The sequence below is a fragment of the Mytilus galloprovincialis genome, chromosome 10 (assembly GCF_965363235.1).
Source record: "Mytilus galloprovincialis chromosome 10, xbMytGall1.hap1.1, whole genome shotgun sequence".
Lineage (NCBI taxonomy): Eukaryota > Metazoa > Mollusca > Bivalvia > Mytilida > Mytilidae > Mytilus > Mytilus galloprovincialis.
The window spans coordinates 76,611,437-76,623,980 of record NC_134847.1 but is presented as its reverse complement, the minus strand read 5'-3'; the positions used below and the strand labels follow the sequence as shown (position 1 = coordinate 76,623,980).

The window sequence follows — 12,544 nt, the reverse complement described above, 5'->3', positions numbered from 1 at the left end:
GAAGTGTATTTAGAGAACTCTGGATTATTCAACGAAAAAATATCATCCAGATAACGGTAGGTAATTTTGAATGTATCAACCAAATGTAACAATGATGGGTCTTTACTGAGTTTGGTCATAAACTGAGATTCATAGCAATATAGAAATAAATCTGCTATTAAAGGGGCACAGTTGGTGCCCATAGGAATACCTACTACCTGACGATACACTTTATCGCCGAAACGTACATAAATGTTATCAAGCAGAAAGTTTAAAGCTTCAATCATATCCTCACATTTCCAGTAAGTGTATCTAGCAAACTTTCCTTTTTCGTTACAGAAAAAGGCCTTAAACGAGTTACAGCAAATAAAATTACAATGAAATTTTTCGAAAGACCATTTTATCAAATACAAAAACTTTTTCTTTATAAGATTGTGTGGAAGTGTAGTGTACAGAGTAGAAAAATCATAACTGTCAACAGAATTGTAAGGACCATTGAAAGCATGTATTTTATCTAAAACCTCTAAAGAATTTTTAACACTCCAAAAATAATTAATACCATTATTTTCATAAGCTTTATTACAAAAGTTAATAACCAGTTCTTTGATAGTAGTAAGGGATGTGGTTAGAAGCACTGATAGATTAGTAGTAGAACACTTACTCGAAGCGGAGATGAAACGGAATTTAAATGATTTTTTGTGTAATTTCGGTAACCAGTACATGGTAGGGACTTTCAAGTGTTCGGAAGATGCTTTAAGCTGGGCAGTGGCAGTGGTATGCTTGTTAACGATTTGACTCTCTGTGTTGCGCACTGACCTGAATGTAGAGGAATTGATAATTTCGTTTTGAAGAACTTGCGTGTAGTATATGCGTCACACCACCACTACATTATTTGCTGCCTTGTCTGCCGGTACGAACACAAACCGCTCTGCGAGTACCTTGAGTTTGTTTTTTATTCTAGAAATGGGTATATCATGGTTCCTATTATTAATTTCAGAATTGTTTTCTAAATGAGATATTCGAATATCAACAGTATTCATAATTTTATTCAAATAACTGTCTAAAGATTTTTTATCGGATTTTTCACGTTTGCACCAATTTTTACAATAGTCTTTAATGACCTGACGACACTGTTTCCAATCTATTGTAGATGGAGGACGGTATTTCGGTCCTTTCTTTAGAAAAGTTATGACTTCACGGTCATCGACTATGTTGAGGTCTCCTGTAATAACATGACCATAGGGAACATATTTAAAACTAGATGTTTCGCAATCTCAAGTGGAAGGAACATTATTTTCTATATTGACGTCTGTTGTAATTGACGTATAATTGAAAATCAAATTTCTGCTCGGTTTTTTATAAGAATACGAAATAATGGGTTGTTCTATATTATCAAAATATGGAGGTATTAAGCTATAGACAGAAGAGTCATTGAATATGCTAGACAAATTAATAAAATCAATACCTCTATTTATATATTTTAATTTGAGAAAATGTCGTTTATGATTTTCAGGTTTATCAATAATAGGAAAAAGCCTGTGATGACAAAAGGCTGTAATAATACGGGTGTATTCATAAAATGGTCTAAAAAAAGAAATTTTATCACACTCCAGAAAAATAGCATATAATTTACTTATAGGTATCTGACCCAGTTTGCATAATACTTGATGTCTGCCATTATTCTTTATTATAGATAACAGATCAGCAAGTGTATAATTTATACGATGTTTAATACGTTGATTGCGGTTCTTGCGTTTACCATGAGACCTATTATTTCGAAGTCGTTTATCAACAATATTAATGACATCGATATGAGTTTTAGATATGTTCCCCTGCCCTAATATTTTATCATTTAGACCGAGAGGATAAGCTGTTTGAAGTTTTTTTATCCAAAACAATTCGCGAACTTCGCGTGATTTTTCAAATTGCTTGTGCGATTCTCCTGGTTGTTTCAAACGGTTTCGAGCGGTTGGAATTTTATATATTTCAGATTATGATTATGCTTATCTAAATGCTGATATACTAAACTTTTGAATTTTTTGGGTCAACGAAAGCGGTACAGATGTTCTTGATTTCTTCTGAAATACTCTCGTCCCGTCTGTCCCACATATTGAATACCACACTTAGGTTGGGTTCAAGTTACCACATATATTAGGTTTTGAGTTTTTCAGGTAATATCACAGGAAAAGGAGAGCGAAAAGGTTCTCCCGTTCACTGTTGACCTTATAGTATTTTGAGAAGTTAATCTAAAACAGGTAAGTCATTTTTTGGCATTGCACGGGAAAATTTGTGGATATCCACGTGCATTTTTGTTAAATAATCTGGCTGTAGTGCCATTACCAATACGTTTATTTATGCACGTAGATAACCTAGAAGTTGTGTTGTTGATAATATTTTTTCCATTCCGTAAAATCATGATTATTTAATAGGGGTATAGGATCAATACAAACGACCGGAGGTTGTAACATTGAATGAGGATCACAGTTACGGAATAGGGAGTAATTAGGAGTGCAGTAAAGAACTCTTACAAAAACTGTAATAAAAGGCCCGACGTATGGACTTAAATATAACAAAACTGACATATATAACAAACACAGGGCAAAAACAGTGGTTGTAAGAAATCTATATAAAAACCATAGCAGGGGGGCAATAATAAAAAATAGCAGGCGTGGATGAGTATCAATACATCCCAACATCGTAAACAATAAAGATATAAACATGTGAAAGCTCTCTCACAGGCAAACAACCAATAACTGAAATATATAAGGGCATACACTACAAGCACGGGGACACATTCTACTGCATCCACACAGCACGAGTAACAAACCCTGCAGTAAATAGATATAGGAAGATGTGGTGTGAGTGCCAATGAGACAACTCTCCATCCAAATAACAATTTAAAAAGTAAACCATTATAGGTTAAAGTACGGCCTTCAACACGGAGCCTTGGCTCACACCGAACAACAAGCTATAAAAGGCCCCAAATACTAGCATATTTGATATCAAGAGAATTGAGATCTTTAGTGGGACGAACTGATCTGGGTTATATTATTTTAAATATCAGCATACATACCAGCATATTTGATGTCCAGAGAATTGAGATCATTAAAGGGACGGACTGATCTTGGCATGCATACCAGCATATTTTATATCCAGAGAATTGAGATCTTTAGAGGGACGAACTGATCTTGGCATACATACGGTGACCTACAAATGTTAATGTTTGTGTCATTTTGGTCTTTTGTGGATAGTTGTCTCATTGGCAATCATACCACATCTTCTTTTTTATACCAGCGTATTTTATATCCCGAGAATTGAGATCTTTAAAGGGACGAACTGATCTTGGCATACATACCAGCATATTTTATATCCAGAAAATTGAGATCTTTAGAGGGACGGACTGATCTTGGCATACATACCAGCATATTTTATATCCAGATAATTGAGATCTTTAGAGGGACGAAATGATCTTGGCATAAAAACCAGCATATTTGATATGAAGAGAATTGAGATGTTTAGAGGGACGGACTGATCTGGGTTATATTAACTATTAAAATAACAGCATACATACCAGCATATTTGATATCAAGAGAATTGAGATCTTTAGAGGGACGTACTGATCTTGAATCTGTCCAGATTTCGTCGACTAAATCATTATCGATGGACAATAGTCTTATCTTAGTTTGGGATAAAACTGTATCGAAGTTTCTCCACCAAACTACAATACATGCATTGACATTTTGTTAATTTTAATCGTATATTTTATAATCATATTTTGTTTAGTATGGAAAATGTGTGAAACTGAGATGTAAATCATCATTAGAACTTTTAATATATTAATGTTTTCATTACATGTGCTATTGTTGTACTGCTTGCGATCGCAATTTAAACACTGATACTTGTACCAGCATTATATGATCTTATATATGTGACTCCAGTCTTCACATATGAATGAACTTCTAGTAACAACTATCAAAATTTATATTTTACGACAATATTCCTTAAATATCGTTAACAAGTAGCTATAAATTGTACAACTGAGATTTCCAAACAACTATTTTCCTACATTAATTAAACTAACTCATGGTCGAAACATTTGAATTATAATTTTTATATATATATTTACCCGCATTCATATAACTTGGAGCCGATCCAACATTTTTCTCTCCCACTTTAGTCTGTAACTTCTGTATAATCCAATCTGTGACCGTAACAGCTTCTGGTCCACCTTTATACAATTATAGTCTTATTTAATTGTAATCACCTTTTTGTGATTAACTTTACTGTTTTTTGGTAATGTCCAGTAAAGCATATGTCATGCATTTTCATGAAAATATTAACACATCGGATAGAAATGCGGATTAAAACTGCAAGATTTTATGTTTAATTGTAAGACATTGTTATCATAATAGGCGTCATGCATTGGCAACGATTTCCGGTTTTTGGACAGAATTCACCTTCGTGTATAATGGCAATGGACCGTGTTTACTTATAATAGGTGATTCAGCTTTAGCAAAATTGTCAAAAAAGGGACTGTACTTTTGTTTTGTATTGTGGTATGGTGTCTCGTTAGTCTAATTAGTTTTATAACATTGAGGAAACGACAGTCAACCCTCAAAGCTTCAGTTATAGTATAATAATGAAACTAACATGTAATAAAACAAATAAGTAAACGTTTCCTTTACTTTTGAGCATGCGCGTACCTGATAAATCACAGAATCATGTGTCATTGACACAAACATCATCTTATGTTTTTTCTTCAAGAAGTTATGAGGAAAAAGATACTGAAGACGCTTTTATATCAAAAGTTATGATTTGTAAGATGAAGGTTCATTCAATTTTTACCACACCAATAAAGTTATTCTCAAACAGCAGTATCAACGATTACATGTTGGTCAGTCGTAATATACGTTCGTTGTGTCTTGAGGTATAACGATGTAAGAATGACAATAGAGTATCTTCGAAAAATCTAACAAACATATTTTGATGACAGTGTCGACTCGTATTGCACATCGGAAGACTTTCCAAGGATCTTTGTAGAATTCTCATCAAATGATAATGTAAGCAGAGAAATTCAATTACTATAGTATAAATTAATTACTTATTAGGTTTATTTTTGTTTTATCTTATAATAGATCACTTTCTATCTGGTAAAGACCAGAGTTTTATTAGTCACATACAATATATATTTTTTACCCAGTGCACTGACTTGATTCATCACTAAAATGTCTAAAGGGACTGAAATCTGTTTGACATACCTTTTCTATAAATTTCCCATCCACAATCGGTCTCTTTCTCGGCTTGTCTGAAATGTCTACCGTCTGTCCACAAAGAAGCACTAGTCCTTGTTACAACGGCTATTCCTAAAATAAAAGTGGTCAAATCTTTTTGTAACGTACATTCTTCCCAAGAATCTGCTTATTTCAAGAATGCTAAACATTTGGTACTTTAGATTGTTCTCTCTTGTAAATCGGCTTTTTCAAAGGAAGTTTCTAAAATTTCAAATTTACACTGACTTAATTTTTTTTCTTCTTTTTGATATACAGTGAAACCTGTATTACAAGAACACTTCAGATAGAACAAAATGATGGTCTTATCAGACAGGTGGTATTTTAATGCAGGTTCAAGCTATATGAAATGTACTACAGAGGGATCTAAATTGTATGGTCTTAGTACAGGTGGTTTCTAATAATGTAATAAATTCCTACGTGTTATCACGCTCAAAGTTGTATAACTCTATACTTTTCTATTGACTAACTAAAACTTCTCCTTTATGGTATTTCTATTTTAAATATGGTTTGAAAGTTAAATACATTACCAAAGTTTGCTGAAAATCCCGATACTGCTTGTAGACGTTTATCACATTTGGCAATGTTAGACAAGCCAGGGTGCTGAAATAATGTATTTGTTTTCTTCAAATACTTGCATAAAATCAGCGGTCATCAAAGTACATACATTATTTAGTAATATTTCTGTAAAAATGACAGAGAAAACGGTTATTTGTTATTTTAATTGTTGCGAAATTTCCAAATGATTTCCTTTCTCTTTTCGTCCTTTCTCAATTTCGTAAAGGGCGTCTGTGTTATCATATCAGTGATTCAGGACACTTGCATAACAAAATATCGAAGTGTATTTATATACTTAACTCTTTACGGTTGTTAGTTGCAAATATTTATAACGTGAGGGTACAGAAATTGCACCTATTTTGACAGGGTTTTTTCGTCGATGTTTATGTATGACGAAAACAAAGTTTCATTCCTGTTTTTATTTTGTAGATTTACTATATAGTTTTACCAATTTGATTTTGAGTCCATATTGAATAATAGTAAAATGGATTTGAACCGACCCCAAAAAATCCACGATTCTGTTATGAGGGTTCACAAATTGCATCCATGCTAAAATTTACACTATTTAGAATCAAATGAGAGATGTTTTGTTTTATTCCTTCAAATATTTAGAACATTCTGACATTGTCCATGCTTATTTTTTTCATTTCTTAAGAAATGGGTGCTTTTTTTTATAAGATGACTTTTTTTACGTTTCCGTATATTCATTTTTTTCCCCAGTAAATGCTTCTTAAATCAAGTTGGCTTTCACCAATTTTATTTGTGATAATTTTTAAAACATGGTTCCTTAATGAAATAAACATAACATTTATTGAAGAACGCGTCATAATAATGATACATTGACTTCCCGTAGGACAGTGGTATGGCTGAGACAGCGAAAATGACTTTTAGAAGTCAATACCACTGTCCTGTGAGCAGTCCATATATCACGACAACGACCAGTATTTTCAATAACTTTTATGTAAATATTCTGTGATATCATAGACGTGTATTGTATCATATGTGTCTGGTGCTATGGACCATTCAGAAAGGGTATTGCATTATTGAAAATTCACTAATTTGACCCTTTCTCATTGATCCAGACGTCATATAGGAAGCTGACACTGCGTTTATTTCGTGCCTACTTTTTTACTATATTTTTAAGGTTACATTTCTTACATATATATAAATATTGAATTTGTATTTTAAGTATAGCATTAAATTCTATCATTTTCAAACTAACCATGTGAACATCGTCAGCTGTTATTATGTAAGCATCTATATTGTTTTTGTAAAATGATTTTCTCACTTCAGACAAACGACTGGATGTAACACTATTCTGGAAGAATATAAAAGCAGTTGATATATTGGAACATATACATTATTTTGTATTTGTCATGATATAAATTAATTGACACATGAATATTACATGTATGCACAGTAGCAAAAAAAAAAAGTGAACACAATCGATGGTATACACTTGATATATATTTAGGGGTATTATAGAGCATATCCACATAAGTTATTCATACAATATTGCAGAAAGGGATACCATCTATTCGTTTATGCATTTTACAATTATGTTGAGCGTTCGGTTCTATTTGTGTTAATGTCTTATACAACTGACGAATCATCGCTTTTAAAGTACGGATTTATGAACAATATATATCACTAAATATAAATTCCTTAGTAAACTTAACCACTGTCCCAGGTTAGGGGTAGGGTTGGGAATCCCGCTAACATGTGTAACCTCGGAAAATTCTGTATACATGTTGGCTGTCCCAAGTCTGGATATTTAGTGGTTGTCGTTTGTTGATGTGTAACATATTTGATTTCCGTTCATTTTTTGTACATGCATTAGGCCGTTAGTTTTCTCGTTTGAATTGTTTTACATTTTCATTTCGGGACCTTTTAAAACTGACTATGCAGTATGGACTTTGTTCATTGTTGAAGACCGTACGGTGACCTAACGTTGTAATATCTGTGTCATTTGGTCTCGTGTGGAGAGTTGTCTAGTTGGCTATCATACCAAATCTTCTTTTGTATATTTACTTAATACACGGCTTCGTGTTCATTCTTCAAATCATGGGGTAATTTCGTCTTTTGAAACTTAAACTTATTCAAATATAAAAAAGAAGACGTTGTATGATTGCTAATGAGACAACACTCCACGAGAGACCAAATGACACAGAAACTAAAAGATAAAGGTCATCGTATGGCCTTCAACAATAAGCAAAGCCCATATCACAAAGTCAACTATAAAATTCCCCGAAATATTAATTTTATTATTTTTTAAAAGTAGATGCAGACAGATGATGATGAAATTAGATTCATTTTACATAAGAAATCAGTACTAATTACAATACCGTAATATCCTTATAACAACATGCGCATAGATAACAAAATATTACAATCTGAATAATTTGTTGACTTACAGTGGCACAATTCTCTCTTTTTATGCTATAACTTTCTACTGGGATCGAGTCAAAACGCTGTTGGCTAATCTCGTGTCCATTCGTAACAACACCTGAGGTCAACAAACAACAAAACACAAAGCATAGACGTTTAACAATCTTTAAAGCTTGATTATCAGACGTATAACTGGTTCATAATAGAATGCATTTTTATTAACAAACATTAATAGAGCTGCGATAAGGAGTTATGTGCAAATGGTTCACAAAGACATCATAGTCAAAATAAAAATTAAAAAATATACTAAAAACATCTGTACAACAATCTACCATAACTCGTATGGGCCGCATACACTGGTGGTAAGCGGATGGTCGTAACTAAAAAGTTACGACCATCCGGAGATGGGAGACAACTCTAGGGATAAGTTTTTCTTTTCCGATTTTGTGCACTAAAATGTTCATTTGAACCAAACCGCCTGTCTCTTACATACTATTCGGCAGTCCGATGATATTAAAACCAAATTTGATGCATCAAAACATTCCATTTTTCGTAAAATGGTCATTCAAAAATTCAAGCATGATGGTTGTAACTAAAAAAAACAAAAATATTAACTTAAAGGATGGTCGTAACGTAAATTTGTGATGGTCGTAACTCTGTTTAAAATAAGACCGAATAAGGCAGGTCAAGAGTTTTAAGCATGTCTTTTATTATATGCATACTAGTATTTTATATGATGTTTTTTCTGAAGAATTTTTTTCATTTTTTACATACAATGTAAACTAAAGCAATTTCAATGCGTGTAACACTTATCAATTCAAAAATTTTAAAAGTTTTCAAATATTAGTTTTAGGGGAATTTCGATTAAAGTTCGATTTAAAATTCCAAATTTTTCAAATGTCTTGGACCGAACCAGCCAAGAGTTCTAAACGTGTCTTTTGTTATATTAATATAGCATGCATCATATTATATATTTGTGAAGTTATTTTCACAAAATAATAAAAAAAAAAAAAAAAAACTAAATGGAGAGAGGGATACCTGTAAAGAAGAAAATTGGAATAAATCTAACGCAACAATACAAAATGAAATGAACACTAACAGTCATATATTCTGAAAATATAATGTATAAAACTAACAAAGAGGCAGATAGTTGAATTAATGTAAGCAGTTAAATTCATTAACAATGTAAATTTCTCAAAAGTGGAGATTTCTTTTTAAAACAAGAAACACAGCTCTGGTTATGATAATTCTTAGTTAGAAATTAAAAAAACACGAAATGTATCAAATATGTGTTTAATTACAAAACACATGACTTTAAGAAAAGGCATTTTTAACAAATCGGACATCACATGAAATAACAGTATCCTGATTTTTTTTTCATTGGAATTCGCATCTATTGAAAACATAAACTTTTTGAGGATGTACTTACTGGTTGATTTTTTTTAAATCTTCAGTTTAAGAATGCATGATACATTAAGTCGAAAGAGCATTTATAAGGAGTCAAAATAAGCCTAAAATATTGATAGGTTATGAAGGTCGTTATCGAGACTAGAGCATACCCGGGAATTCGCAGGTCCTTACTTGAGGTAAACAACATACGCTTTATTTTTAGCCTGGATGCTTAGATGTCATATTGTTGTTTGGTGAAATCAAGCTGATAATCAGGTGCACAGTAATGTTCAATGACGAAGTCCATGAGTAGCTTGTAGCCATTCATACAATGTAAACATATTACTTACACATGATTTTCAACCTGCATACCAGGATATGTATGTAATAGTTGCCGCAGTACATTTAGTTTGACCTAAGTCCTTGTTACATTATCATGGCTACAAGCTTAAACCTGGTTACAAACTAGTATTAATTTCAGTGCATGTAGCAGTGTAAAATATATATCAACAATATTCCTACTTTCGATGTAAACACATTGTTCATTGCGACACCATGAATTCAGTTTTCATTCCGTACCAATACTTAGAACTAATATCAATGATATACAGCAATATATAATTGTTATTTAATCAATAAAGAATAACGACAACACGTAATAAAATCCCGGGTAAAGTTCATAATCGTAGCAGCTACGTATCCGCTATCAATATATATGTAACAACTAGTCTTATAGCTACATGTCCAATAGTCAGAATCTACTTAGCACTACGTAACAGCTACGATATTGAACTCAACCCTGACTCAGAAGTGCATTTGTTGATTCTATTTCCTCATGAACGACCAAAAGACGAATATTTGAAGGCCAATAGTTTATAAGACAATAACAATTTAAAGCCAAGGAGTAAACAAAGATTCAAAGACTCAAATACTTATAAGAACTGTAATAGATGATTTGAAGAATTGTACGTTTAATAATTTCATCTGCCGACTTGATTGCAGATAAAAAAAAAGTCGTAAATAAAAAAACACTAAAAACAAATATAAGGGAATACACGTGCATTTAATAAATTTCATGCCTTAACGTACAGTAAAAAATATATCAATTCTCAACCTAACATACTTTTTGGCTTAATGCGAGTTGATTAGTTTTCACTGTTGCTCCTAAATGATGAGCGTTTGAAATCCATCAGAAATATGTATGTTTAATAATTCTCTAGCTTTTAAATTTCTGCATATCATTACCAGAGTAACAAATAATATTGTTTGTAGCAAATCATATATTACATCTGAGTCTATTACCTTTACAACTAAAATGCATTAATAAAAGTTTGTCTAAATACTCGAGTTATGGTCATCTTTCAAAGTTACGACCATCTTGTGTCGGTTACGACCATCATCCAAAATACTATACTAGAAGTTACGACCATCACACATTTAAAGTTACGACCATCATGCTTGAATTTTTAAATAACTATTTTACGAAAGTTGGAATGTTTTAATGCATCAAATTTGGTTTTAATATGACCGGACTGCCGAATAATATGTACGAGACAATCGGTTTGACTCAAATGAACCTTTTAGTGCACGAAAATCGAAAAAGAAAAACTTACCCCTAGAGTTGTCTCCCATCTCCGGATGGTCGTTACTGACCATCCGCTTACCACCAGTGGCATTTGACGATTTCAGGTTCAAATCAACAAGGGTTTTTTAATTTATTTGGTTTATGATTGAATTTCCATTGCATGCATTTTCCGTCATCGTTAGTTTAAAAAAGGGGATAATCAAAAATCAAATAATTTCAACAAATGTTATGCAGCATGACGCTTATCTAAAACAAATATACTCAAAGTTAATAAACTGTAAAAGAACTGTTCCTTCTTTCGTTAGTTCAGAACATTTTCCCCCTTATAACATTGTTGTATCCCATCTTAAAAATCATAGCTGTTTTACAGAGTCATCTGAATATTATTTATATTTTTTTTATCATGATAGTTCTAGTACCATGTGTACATGACATCTACTGTACACGTGTACACGTAAACATCGCCCATGAATATGTTATCAACATTTACTAGTGTTAGTAGTAATATGATAGATATATACATGTCACATTATCAGTTTGTACAAGGCCGTTTGATATACTTCCGTACACTAGTTACCATATCATTTTGGTTTGTTTACATACATGTAAATAACAAACAAAGCCAAAGAACTGTACAGTTTCAAGTTATCCCTCATGACAACTTAAATTACACGACTTTTTTTTGCATGGCTCGAATTGTTCAATCTTCAACTTCTGTGCACTTTGAATGCTGATTTTTTTTCTTTAAATTTGGCATGTCTGTTATTTGATTGCACCATTCTGCATTTTTATTTTTATTCGCTTATGTAAATCAGAATTGCAAATTTGATGCATTGGATAATCTATATCAGTGTATAATTTAATTATTGATATGTGTCCCCCTCAAAAAGTCTATTTTTACCACCTTTCTGACGAGTAACGTCTAAAAAACTTATTAATCATAGCACAATAATTGACAAAAGTAGTCCTCAACTGTATTTTTTTTGTATTGTCCACGGGTTAGACTGTGATGAACATTGTGTAAAAACATTCCGTATTTTCTATTGGCGATCAGTCCATTACATTTACACACTTGTGCATTTACCGTATGATAATGCATTTTAACATTTACATGTATCATGTTTTAAATTGAAAATATTTCAATGCATAATGTTACATAGTTGAACAGTACATAAAGTTACTACTTACAAAATAATATCATTAACCAGCTGACAAACTGGGTCATATTTATCCGTATGATATATACACGTCGTGATTTAAAGTATTTTACCGTCCAGTGACTCTAGTTTACAGTGTGAACTTTCGTAGTTCTTTACTCTATAAATTCTAATGACCTTTTCATAATCTTTTCAAATGC

The 12,544-nt window shown here is 32.2% G+C and overlaps 1 protein-coding gene across 1 annotated transcript in view; it reads right to left on the bottom strand.

Moving 5' to 3' along the window:
• LOC143048422 (xaa-Pro aminopeptidase ApepP-like) overlaps positions 1-12,544 on the bottom strand; it is a 37,658-nt gene extending 25,114 nt beyond the window's left edge. The window contains exons 1-7 of the mRNA XM_076222106.1: positions 12,376-12,544; positions 8,240-8,331; positions 7,048-7,143; positions 5,798-5,870; positions 5,238-5,342; positions 4,106-4,207; positions 3,551-3,697 (exon numbers count right to left, since the gene is read on the bottom strand). Of these exons, the coding sequence (XP_076078221.1) occupies positions 3,551-3,697; positions 4,106-4,207; positions 5,238-5,342; positions 5,798-5,870; positions 7,048-7,143; positions 8,240-8,331; positions 12,376-12,412 (652 nt within the window). The 5' untranslated portion in view covers positions 12,413-12,544. The remainder of the gene's footprint in view (positions 1-3,550; positions 3,698-4,105; positions 4,208-5,237; positions 5,343-5,797; positions 5,871-7,047; positions 7,144-8,239; positions 8,332-12,375) is intronic.